Below are 12,904 nucleotides of genomic sequence, written 5' to 3'. Positions count from 1 at the left end.
AACAATAAAGAAATACCGAAAGGGGCGCCTAGGTTAGGGGCCAATCTGGTGTCGGTCTTCTCATACAGGTGCATTCTAGCAGCCTGTATCCCTTTCCCCTTTGTTGTGTCTTGAAAGAATAGGTAAAGTGGGCGACAAATTAAATGGGTGAAAGCAAATAAGGTTTAAGTCTAAAGTCTACTGCCCTTTTTGAAAGTATAGGCCAGTTTCATGGTTCCATCACCGGGATTAAATCACTTTTTCCCATAGAAGTGAGCCTTGGTCAGTTTGGGCTTGAAGACACAGGGGATCATAGACCAGACACAGGGAATTGCAATTATGGCTGACAGACTAGATGATGTGACTGAAGTGGTTTCCTCTTCACAGGGTCAACAGACACATGAAGTGGGTGAGTCTTCAAGACCACCACAGACGGATGATGATATATTCAGGACCCAGTTGGCTACTGCTGTGGCTATGTTCACACAAGTAATGCAGAACCCAAGGTTTTTAGCCTTTCTGCAACCTCCTCTTCCGTCTCAGCAAGTTGGGTCACTAGATTATATTTAAAAGCGTGTTAAGGCTCGAGCACAGGTGATTCATACCGCACAGTCAATGGAAACACCTGTACACTTGACGGAGAACATGCAGTCTCCACAACTTGTGCTTAAGGTGCAAGAACAGGTGGCTGAGATGCCAGTCTTTCAAGCTGTACCAGTTCAGCCAGCCACTTTTTAGCAGCCTATAGCTGGTTCTAATGGGCAGGGAAGCAACCTACAAGCTATGCAACAGGTCTTCCCACCACCTTCAGTACACCCTGACTATTTTGGAGGTGGATCGGTATTCCAGAGCATGGCTGGTCATGCACCTGGAAATCAGTTTTACACGCCAGGAACAATATTCGGGGGTGCTCAAACGATGATGCCTAACCCCATGTATGGTGTCACGGACATGCTACCAGGCTTTCAAAGCACTCAGGGCCAATTTGGGATGCCACAGGCAAATTTTGGTATGGCTGGAATTACAAATCAGCAGCAAAATATGGCATTTCTAGGTCAACTTAATTCCGGTCAGGGAACACAAATGAACCCTAACAGTGTTCCCATGTTTCAGTCACTTCCATATGACAACTTAACGTCGCTGGAGAGGCCAACTCCGTACAAAGAAGGTGGCAAAGGTGTGACATTCATGACCTTTACAGGGTTTGATGACAGGAAGAAGGCTCTCTCATTCCTCCAGCAGTTTGACAAGGCTTATGCAGGGGGAAACTTTACAGAGGCTTCAAAGGTCCGCAAGGCAGCCACTTTCTTGACAGGGAATGCGGGACAATGGTGGACAACTTTATTGCTTCAAGGGCAAGCTCCGTCTACATGGATTTACTTCAAGCAGATTTTTGCAGTAGCATGGTAATCTGATGACTTTGAAGCAGATGTCATGACAGAATGGCACCAGCTTAATGTTGCCACTTGCAAGAATCTGGATGAGTACAATCGGAAGTTTTGGAAAGCTCTACTTCCAGTAACTTCCTATAGATTTGTGTCATTGACAGAACAGATTGAAAAATACTGTTGTGGCCTACCCAAAGGATTGAGAAAGTACTGCACGAAGACCAAAGTCACTACTTTGACGCAGCTCATCGAGGTAGCAAACACTGGCAATGGTTTGCTCAAGGGAGAAGATTGTGAATTTAATTCTGGCGTCATCGAGGTAGCAAACACTGGCAATGGTTTGCTCAAGGGAGAAGATTGTGAATTTAATACTGGTGTCAAGGAAGGATCAGCCAAGAAATATTCAGCGAAGAAGTATGTTCCCAAGGAGGTTCCTAAAGTGACTCGGGAGCCGGCCAACGCAGGGAAAGACAAAGCTACGGCTGAATCAGAAAAGGGACCAGCGAAGAAATGGAAAAGACGTTTTCCTCGCAAGTCGGAAGAGCAAAAGAAGGTCCTGAGGTGAGAGAACAAATGCTTCATCTGTGAGCAGCCTGGCCACATTGCTTACAATTGTCCTACAAAGAAAAGGCCTGCTGATTCTGAAGACAAGGAGGACAAGAAAGGAAAGAAGTCCATGGTTGGTCTAGTGCCAGATATGGTGGGCGACAAGCCAAATTCAGATGCAAGTGAGCTTTGCAGAGCGTGGAGAAAGGTCAGGGATCAAACAGTGCTTATCTTCTTTGATCCAGGTGCCAAAGCCAACTTCATTTCCCCAGAATTGGCTTCAAAGTTGGGAATCAGACCTGAAGAGATGGGGTATACAGCAGAGGCAGGTTTGGCATGTCCTGGCCATACAGAGTCTGTCACACCCATCATCGGAAAGTTGCGCCTACGTATCCAGTCCTATGTAGATGCTGAAGAATTTTACATCATGCCACTGGACGGATGTGATGTGTTGTTAGGTATTCCTTGGTTATTTCGTGTACAGGGAATCATGGATGCCTACAACAAAAAGATCACTGTACAGAGCAGAGGAAAGACTCACATTCTGGATGTAAAGCTTAAAGGGGAGTCTATTCCCACTGTATCAGCTTCTGCTATTACTTCTGTAATGAAAAAGCATCTTTTTGCGTACTTGATTTTTGCACGTGAAGTGTCAGATTGTGATGAATCAAATTTATCTGTGCTAGATAAAGAAACGTCAATTTTTTTACAACAGTATAGTGACTGTTTTTCCGATTCATTACGGTCTCAATTACTGCCAGAGAGACCCGAGGACCATGCGATAGATTTGGTGCCAGGCAGTAGCCCACCAAATAAGCCTCCGTACAGGGTTAGTGCGGCTTAGCAGAAAGAGATAATGAGCCAAGTACAAGAGCTGTTAGAAAAGGGGCTGATTCAGCCCAGTTCATCTCCATTCTGTTCTCCAGTGTTATTGGTGCAGAAAAAGGATGGCTCATGGCGTATGTGCATCGACTATCGTGCATTGAACAAGAATACCATCAAGAATAGGTTCCCTATACCTAGAATTGATGATATTCTGGACAAATTAGAAGGAGCAGCTATGTTTAGCAGGATAGATCTAAAGAGTGGGTACCATCAGATCCGCATTAGATCAGAGGATGTGCACAAGACTGCTTTTAGAACGACGTTTTGCCTTTACGAATTTTTAGTGATGCCCTTTGGTCTCACAAATGCTCCTGCTACGTTGAAGTAAAGTCTACCGCCCTTTTTGGCTAATCCCCCGCAAGTACAGGTGAATTTGGAAAGGTTTCACGCCAGAATCTCGTCCGATTCAAAGGGCAAGTAACCCTACAGGTGCGGGAGCTCAAGGACTTGCTACGGATGCGACCGGCACGCGAAACGGAGCCCAAAACAGTAAATTACAGCCTGCTGTGTATTTTTGCAGGTTTAGGGTTTTGGCCCTAAACGGATCCTAATACCCCCAGGCGGTTCGGGGACGTGAGGGGACCGCTGTACATGTGATCTGGCGCATTTTCGGGGCTGAAAACAGAGAATTCAGCGTGCTGAAGATTCTCGCCAGGTTTTGCAAAGTGCTCGTATGCGTCAGGAAAGTCATTTAATGCGTGGGAATACTGACTGTGAAGGGTCCTAGTACAGTTATGTTGCCGAAATCGAGCCGGAACAGTTGAAATTCAGCCAAGCTTGTGCGGGGCAGCTTGTAGGGAACCACAGCGTTTATTCCCTCTTTTGTACAATAAAGAAATACCGAAAGGGGCGCCTAAGTTAGGGGCCAATCTGGTGTCGGTCTTCTCATACAAGTGCATTCTAGCAACCTGTATCCCTTTCCCTTTTGTTGTGTCTTGAAAGAACAGGTAAAGTGGGCGACAAATTAAATGGGTGAAAGCAAATAAGGTTTAAGTGTAAAGTCTACCGCCCTTTTTGAAAGTACAGGCCTGTTTCAGCTGGACTCAAGGGGGGAAGAAGGAGGAGAATTGAAAATTGAGAAAAGAGAGACTTCGTGCGCTGGGCGTCGGCACACGTTGTCCGTGAAGGGGCTCGAAACAGCGAGGGCCTTGCAGAAGAAGGAGCCAGCGAGCGTTGTCAAGAGGAGGAGCTGTTGCCGAAGTGAAGCCAGTGGTGGATGTTCCTGTCGAGGTATGTGCCGAGGAGTCGAGTAGCGAGGGAGGTGTGTGCCCCTCTGTACGGATAGGTGATGGCCATAGGCCATATGGATGTTGTACATGGCGGTTTTTTTCTTTGAAGGAGAAGCCGTCATTGCCGATTTTTGGCGTCGTCTCTCTCCCCTTCCCTCCTTTCTTCTTTGCTCGTCTCCAAGGTGTGTGGTGCCGGTGTGTGTGAGCGTGTGCGCCACCCCGGGCCCCCTGTGTGTGTGAGAGAGAAAGAGAGAGAGGTGTTCAATTGTGGAAGAGCTGGAAGCGGGCAAGATCGGTGTGATCGTTGTCTGAGGATTGTGCAAAGCGTGTTCACCACCCCGGGCCCCCTGTGTGTGTGAGAGAGAAAGAGAGAGAGGTGTTCAATTGTGGAAGAGCTGGAAGCGGGCAAGATCGGTGTGATCGCTGTCTGAGGATTGTGCAAAGCGTGTGCACCACCCCGGGCCCCCTGTGTGTGTGAGAGAGAAAGAGAGAGAGGTGTTCAATTGTGGAAGAGCTGGAAGCGGGCAAGATCGGTGTGATCGCTGTCTGAGGATTGTGCAAAGCGTGTGCGCGTTGGGCGAAGTGCAGGCGAGGCCCTGCTAGTGTGAATCGTCTTTTTTGAAGGTGTTGTCGAGAGGACAGGGATGCTGTGAATACCCTGAGCTATATAGGGGCCACTGCGTGTGTGTCGGGTGTGTTCCCCATTCCCCCTCTCCAGCGCGCTTAAATGCAAGGTTTCCATAAATTGTAAGAGAAGTTGAGCTTACCACTTGTAAGTTGTCAGGACTCGGCCTTTGTTTTTAAATCAAAGTCATCAAACAAGAAGATATGTTCAGTAGTTAAAAATAACGGTGTTGCACATTTGTTTGTAATTGACAAAAACCAGCTACTGTTTCTTGAATAAATTCTTCCTGTTGCTCATGGTGCATAATGCCCTATCTACCACCATTGTTTTTAAGTACTTTTTTCTTATTGCTTTTGTTTGATGCTTCTCTCATATTCTATTGGGTTATAATTGAAACTCTGCTTGTAGGCATCCATATAAATGGATGCCCATGTGATAGTGTGTATTGGGGCGGGGGAGTTGATTTACTCGGTTCCACAGCCAACATTGGGCACTGATGAAGTTAGTGGGGATATCTTTGTTATTTTATATTATGTGCTGATGGCTATATTGTCTTGTGGATGACTGCCGTGAGCCTAGAATTGGCAATTCCATCAGTAGGTGTTTTTGGGCTTTTCCTAGATTCAGCTAAGTAAACTAATGGCTTTCACACTTTTCACGTCTTTTCTTTAAAAAAGGGAGCTGTATTTATTGTGAATTTGTTTGTGCTCTTTAGTGAGTTAGTGATGTCAGTTTCACTGTATTGACCAAGTTCTCCTGACTGTTACTGTCTTTCAGCTTGAAACTCTTTCAAAAAAGGAGCTTGCGGCACGTCTGACTTTGAACACGACAGTTGGTGCTATAGGACAAGTTCTAGTGCCAGACTCTGACATCACAATCATGGATGTATGTATCTTGTTTCTTTCTAGCAGGGGTACAATCATCAGATCTGAATTCTGTTTTTGCAAGTTGGCGATTCGTTTAACAGCAATCATGCCTATTTTTAAGTTATTTCAAAATTCTTTCACCAGCTGGTGCAAGGTATTTTGTATGCACTTCCAGGCATGGTCTAGGACAATGGATAATGGAGGGAAAGTTGTATTTTCACTGGATTACAGTTTTGTTGCTTAGAATCTTGAAAGTTTTGAAAGCACAACACCTGTCATACAGGTGTGTCACATGGCAGCCGAGTTATCCCATATGCTTTGCTGGTTGGCCAGGCCCAGTGGGGTGTATAAGCTACACAAGAAGATGGGCGTCACATCCCCCATAACTTTATTGGGTCCATACCAGATGTGTCAGAGGGGGTTCTTCCCGCCTTGGACAGTTCTATTCATTGCTCCAGCCATGGTAGCTCAGCTGGTGTTGCCCCTATGTGGTGTTAAGACATGGCAGTGCTCTTTGGCTTTGCTGCTTGAGCTGTGACGACATCTTTTATGGGTGATGGATCTTGCAGAGGGGTGTACTTGTGGTAGAGAAAGCCGGCTGTGAAGAGTTAGAACCATGATTTCAAGGGGCGGTTGGATGCACGATGCCTTAGCTATTAGGTATTCTTCGTGGGAGCTGGTAAACTCAGATACTTGGTGGCTAGGCACAGCAACAACGTGCTCCCTCTTATCCCATCCTCTTTATATACTTTGTACAGGGATTGGGAGGTAGGCAACCCTTGCCCAGCTTGGGCACTGCTACGTTAGTTGCTCCTGCCAATGCTGATGCAGCTGGAGTTCGGAAGGAGACCTATGGATATAGATAAGTGCATATCTTTTGTGCATGCTCAAGTGACTACAGTGCCTGACTATGAAGATGTAACACCAAGTTTTGTTTGCTTTTAAAATAAAAAACTTTAGGTCTAATTGTTCGTCTTTTTTTAAGTCTAAGCAAGCATTTCTTCTTTTGATGTGCTCAAGGGACTGCAACTTATGGTGATGAAGAGGTGACATCAAGTTCTGTGTGTACCACTCCGTAGAAGTCAGTCCCACAGAATGTCCTTTTTTTTTTTGGCAAGAAAATAGACCCTTCCATTAGTTAATAATAACTGCCCAAAGGCTACAAACCACCTCTAGGAGAGAGGGATAAATCATAAACATGGGGAGACTCTCCTAGTGAGAAAAAGTATGTACAATGAGGGCTAGATCACAAGATGGGAGGAGGAAAAAGTCACACTGGTGGCCGGTAGTGCCATCTAGGTGTACCCTTAACCATGGTGAAGAAAGGCCCTGGGCGCCAGAGTCGCAAGAAAGCCTCCGCATGCGGTCGGAGCTGCTCTGAAGTCTCTCAAACTGACCCCTGAGTGTATGTATCAGCTCCAGCGTGTGTGTATGTGTGTGTGTATAGAGACGTGTTGCCCTGCTCTGCGCGCAGATCTCAGCCATCCTCTGCAACCTGCCTTTATCTGCTGGGTGCTCGCTTTGTGGGGTGTGTGCGTGTGCGTGTGAGAGGTGTGTGTGTGTGTGTGTGTGTGTGACGGACTTGCTCCTACTCTCGAGTTTGCAGCGCTGTGTGCTCTATGCTCCTGCGCGCCCCTCAGTCCCTTGCAGGTTCTATACAGCTTGTCCAGTTTTCAGTTCTCGCTTGGGGTGTGTGTGTGTGTGTGGACGGTTGGCTATGGATGTAGTGAATCCTTCTGCCACTTGATTGTCGCGCGACTTTGCCCTGCGCAACTCCTACACTGCGCAGGCCCTTCTCAGCGAGCGGGTGATTGAAGATGTTTTCACCTGCACGTAGCCTTTCCGTCCTATGCTGGTGTGAGTGACTGTGGGTGTGTGTGCATTTACTTTCAGCAGGAGGTTCTTTTTGTTGTTGTGTTCAGCAGAGTCTTTCCTAGAAAGCTTGAAAAAACATAATATAAAGTGAGTGCTAGTCGAGTGTGTGCTCTAGAAAGTGCAGTTTTGATTGGTTATGGCAGAAGAAGCTGGATATGAGCGTAGGAAACAGGTGGATCTTTCCTCAATGGATGCTGCAAACATCATCAAAGAGTGTTTGTCGGAGGATTTTGCTGATGCTCAGAACGCTGGGGAAGGTCAGCAGCCAGCTACTGAAGTGGTTATTCCAGTTCAGCAGCTTATGGATCCGGTTGCACAGTATGCGTTGAATGCGGTCATTTTGTTCTTCCCTGGCAAGATGCCCTCGGCACAAGATATAGGTCAATGGGTTGATTTCCTGTTGAAAAGACAAGCTGTCTGAGGAGTGTATTGTGCCCGTGGTTTTTATGAGGTGTTATTGGTAGACATGGAAGCTCGCTTGCAATTATCGGAAACGTTGCCCTTGGTTTTCAATATGCAAATGACACATGTATTGCCATGGGCGCTTACTAAAGACTATCTGAGCTTGATACGACATAGGTGCCCAGTTTGGGTGGAAATAGTTGGATTTCCACAAACTTGGAAGCATTTCTTGCCTCTCCTAGCTGCTCAGTTGGGCAAAGATATGCCCCACAAACTTGGATACTAATTCCAATACATTTTGTGTGTTGTGGGATACGGATAAGCCAACGGCGTCAGGAATAACGATCGACTCTGGTGATCCAATGGTAGGCAGAAGGCCGTTTAAACTCAAATGGGGAAAATTTGCAGGTGCATGTTTCTGTTTTGGCAAATTTGGCCATATACAGTCCGAATGCCAGGAATCTTTGTTGAAACTACCACCCTCTGCTGTTCCTGCATCTGGAACCCATGTTGCCTCTCCATCCTCTTCATTTGTGAGACCAAAGATGGGGGATGCTAATGGAAGCATGCAGGCCAAACAAGGAAAAGGTCAAAATAAAAGCATGTCTAATGTGCATCGTGCTGCTAAGGCAGATACCAAAGGTAAATCCAAAATGACAGATTCTACTTGTTACGTGATACATCCAACCCTATGTGTCCGTGGACAAGCTACTTCATAACAAGGGTTCCATCAGTCCAGTCAGTCTAGATTAGCAAGTGTTCTGGCACTTTTGTGAGTCTGTTCGCAGACCGTGCATGCCCAAGCACATAGTGTAGATGCATATCCTCTGGTTACACACAGCATGATAATAAGCATTCCCATCATAATCCTTCAGGGGAATTTCCCAGTGTATTTTACCTATTTTTCCTATTTTTGACATTCTTCACTTATTACTTTAAGTGACTTTTGTTGGGAACTGAGTAGCGCAAATTGGGTAAGATAATATATAAGCAAACCAAGGGTATCACTATTTGGCAAAAGAGGAAGGAGAACACAGGCCATAGGTAGCAGGTTCCCCCCGCTCTCTCGCAAGCAGGACATTTACCCCTTGGTGGCGATTTCCTCTCAAGCAAGGCCTCCCAGCCCTTGGCGTTTTCAGCACAGCTCATCGCCATCACACACCCCAGCACTTGGCGTTTTTCATCAAGAACTTCATCGCCATACAACCCCAGCCTTAGCGTTTTCAGAAACCCAATATCACCCCCCCTTTGCCTAGCGTTTTCAGCATCGCCTAGCATCAGAATCTCAGCATTTTTGCCAGCTAAAAACAGCGTTTTCAGCCAGCGGAATTCAGCCCATTGGCGTTTAGCAGATAAAAGGCATCGGTTTTCAGCCATAGAGTCGGTCTCGTCATCCCTGTCGTCGACTTCGACATAGCCTAGACTTGCATCAGTTCTCATTCATCCACTTGTACGAGTTTGTGCAATCAATAGTAGACCACTTCCGCCAACGAGAGTGGGGCCTTCGGAGGAGGGTTTTAGAACGTCTCTGGTGTTGTATTTCTCTTCTCTCTCTATCTCTCAGTCTCATACACTTTCACGCACAGTGTCCATCATTTTGTTTGTGTCCATTGCACTCTCTCATTAAGAACAGAAGGCTCTCCCTTCCATAAGAATAAAAGGAACCTTGAGCACAGATCAGATCACTCATCTTGAGAAAAGTTCAAACATTCACTCCGCTGCACCTTACATTAAGTAAAAGGAACCCTTCAACACAATTCGGAGCACTTATCTTGAGCAAAGTTCAACATTCATTCCGCTGCACCTTACACTACTGATGGTTGGCAAACTCCAAAGAAGCCAGTTAAGCCTCGTGTTTCGCCTGTTTCAAGAAATTATGTGCCTGCTTTGGATGCGAGAAGTGGTGGACCTTCTACATCTGTATCTCATGATCACAAGTCGCTCGTTGACGCGTGGGACAGAGTGGTGCACTCATAGAAAGATGCTCTACTTGGATCAACATCTATGTCGTTGCCGCTGCATCAGAATCCTCACCAAGGAACGCATATGGAGTCCGCTTTATTGACTGTTAGTATGGAAGCGGATGTGCCCATGGGCAATACCACTTGATGATAGTACCTCATGCTTCTCTTGTAAATACTGTACAGATGCATTCTCCTCTTAAATGATTTACATATAATGTGCGCGTATTGTGCAACCACGACAAGTGGAAGTTAGTTTGGCATTATGTACATACAAATAAAGCATATATAGTGGTGTTACAGTAGCATAATCAACATGATTTTGTAGGTCAATCTTTGTATTATGCGGGATTCTGGATTGCTTATGTTGGTACTGGTTTTTTTTCGGGTGTTTTGATGATGGTGCGTCATGAACTGCAGGCGGTTTTAGCCCATAATGATCCGGCGGGGCGTTGGATGGTAGCTCAATGTCTTGTCCAAGGGATTATTCTGAAATTTGATGGTATTTATGCATATACTGTCGGCACAAAGAAGTAATCTTTGGCAAGAGTTGGTCAAATACCCCTTGCGTTCACATGCTTTTTGGTGCATGGATTTTAATATGCACCTGCAAACACGAACAACACAACTGGTCATTTGCATATGTTGAGCTCTGAATGCTCTTCTTGGGATGCCATGGTGAGTAATACGGGTGTCTTGGATGGGCCAGCACGCACTCTTCAGAGCGGGGTTATACATTTACTCATAATGCTCACTCTAGATATAGAGTACGATTGGATTGCTGGTATGTACTAGGCACTTCACAATATGATATGTTTGCATGTGATATGGGGATTGATCGCTCTTTCACCTTATCTGATCATTTTCCTCTTTGGCTCTGGGTCTATTTTGAGGCATTGGATGTAGATTTCCCGCTCCTTCGTAAGCGTTTATTGCATATTAATAATGCATATCTTTCACATAGAGCATTTCAAACTTTGATTGAGGCGGTAATTCCTCCACTGTCTCTCATATGCTTATTGATGTGGATGTGGCCTGGTATCGTTTTGTCATGTGCATCTAGGCAGTCATAAAGGATTATGGTTCGTGGTACATGTACCAGTTGAGAAATAAAGTGCAGGAAGATAAGGCGACGTGTCAAGCCTTGGGAAGTCTTGCAGATACTAGAGGGCTTACTGATTTAGAACAAGAGGAATTATGCGCAGCTAAAACCTCGTTGATACATAATGATAAGAGAAAACTTGAAAAATGGAAAATTAGATCTAGGCAATACGCTTTTATAGGTAAAGGTTGTTCATTGAAACAATTCTTTAAGCACTTGCATCATTCGAGGACATTTGCCTCTATCAAAAGCGCGAAAGACGAGGTTGGGCAATGGATGAACAAGAAAGGTCAATTGGCGGACTCAATGGTGGATCATTTTCAACGAGTTTTTGCCAAGCCTGACGCTCCCTCGAGGGAGGTTTTGCAAGCTTTGCATTCTCTCTTCTTTTGGTCTATTGCACGATCTCTCATGAAGTAAAGGGGGGCTCTCCCTTCATTTTAGTAAAAGGAACCTTGGGTACAGATTGAGCACTCATCCTATCCTAAGCATTCACCATCATTCACTTCCGCTGCACCTTACTGCGCTTTTAACGCTCTATATGATTCCCAAGTAGCAAACCTTTCAGATTGACCCTTCCATTTAATTAAATACTCATCATAAGCATTTCGACGCGAATGACGGGTATGATGATCTAGAACTGCGTTTGTTTCTCGAGGAATATACGCAGTTTGCATATTTTGCCTTACATTTTCTTCGATAGGCATGACAATGTCGACTTTACCTAATTTTTCTCTAAGGCGTCTGACATGAAACACTGGATATACACTAACATCTGAAGGAAGAGCCAGTTTATAGACAACTTGGCCAATTTTCTTTGTGATCAAGAATGGACAACAAAATGTAGTTGAAAGCTTATAATGCTTTCCAGTTTGCATAGTCTTGGAATCCTTGGGTATCTTCAGATAGGCCCATTGTCCCACCTCTAAAGTCCTTGGAGATCTCTTTTGATTAGCATAAGTGGTGACTCGATCACGAGTTGTCCTTATATTGTCCTTAGCCAATTCAAGCATTTTTCATACATATCATACCAGAAATTACGAGCTTGGCGATCTTTGACTTTCTCTAAGCCAATAGCAATAGGGGATTCAGGCTCAAATCCATAAATCAACATGAATGGGCTAAGTCCAATAGCAAAATGCTTGCTACTATTGCAGGCAAACACTAATTGTGGAAGGTATCTTTCCCAGTCAGTAGACTGCTTATGAGAGACATAAGCTCTCAACATTTTCTCGAATCTCTAACGTATGATTCATCCTTTCAGTTTGTCCATCAGACTCTAGATGATTGGAGGACGGCATACTCAACCTCGTTCGAAGGTGAGCAAAAACATCTTGCCAAAATCGCCCAGTGAATTTGGTGTCTTGATCACTGACGATATCCTCTGGCAAACCATATAGCTTATAAAGCTGATCGACAAATAAAACCACCAACTCATGGCTTTTTACTGTCGACTTTGTTGGTATAAACCTCGCTATTTTTGTGAGTATATCGACCACAACCCATGTGGCATCATTGCCACGACTAGTATTTCGCAAACCAACAATAAAATCCATAGAAATACCCTGCCACTTGGCATTTGGGATTTCCAATGGATGTAGCAAGCCAGCTTTCCTAAGGCGCTCTGCCTTATTGACCTGACACTAAGTGCATCTCTTCACGTAGCTCTCTATGTAAGAGTGCATTCTTGGCCAATAAAAATATTGATTGACCAATGCTAAAGTTCTCTAGATACTTGGGTCGCCAACGCTAGGAACATCATGGCATTCGAACGAAACCCTTTGTCGAATCTCATCGATTTCCGACACACAAGACCTTTCCATTTCTAAACAATAGTCCACCTTTAATGGAATATTGTTGTTGTCTCATCTCTCGAGCACGACTCACTTGGGTCTCTAGATCACCCAAGCCTGCATGCGAGTCACGCCCTACTTCGACCTCGTTCCATATCTTGCCAAAATGGCTATCGGAACGACATAGCCCTTGGAGAGAGAGAAATCCGTCGAGATTTCAATTATAGACAAGGCATTAATCTCAGGAATCCGG

The 12,904-nt window shown here is 45.1% G+C and overlaps 1 protein-coding gene across 2 annotated transcripts in view; it reads left to right on the top strand.

Annotated features, from left to right (window-relative positions):
* Positions 1-12,904, top strand: part of LOC147432452 (alpha/beta-Hydrolases superfamily protein) — an 82,505-nt gene that overhangs the window by 52,750 nt on the left and 16,851 nt on the right. For both annotated transcript variants that reach the window (XM_086492400.1, XM_086492401.1), the window contains exon 6: positions 5,430-5,537. In XM_086492400.1, coding sequence (XP_086348526.1) covers positions 5,430-5,537 — 108 coding nt within the window. The remainder of the gene's footprint in view (positions 1-5,429; positions 5,538-12,904) is intronic.

This window comes from Adiantum capillus-veneris, chromosome 20, assembly GCF_014529385.1.
Source record: "Adiantum capillus-veneris isolate H3 chromosome 20, ASM1452938v2, whole genome shotgun sequence".
NCBI lineage: Eukaryota > Viridiplantae > Streptophyta > Polypodiopsida > Polypodiales > Pteridaceae > Adiantum > Adiantum capillus-veneris.
The sequence above is the reverse complement of the archived record's forward strand: the minus strand, read 5'-3'. Positions and strand labels throughout refer to the sequence as shown.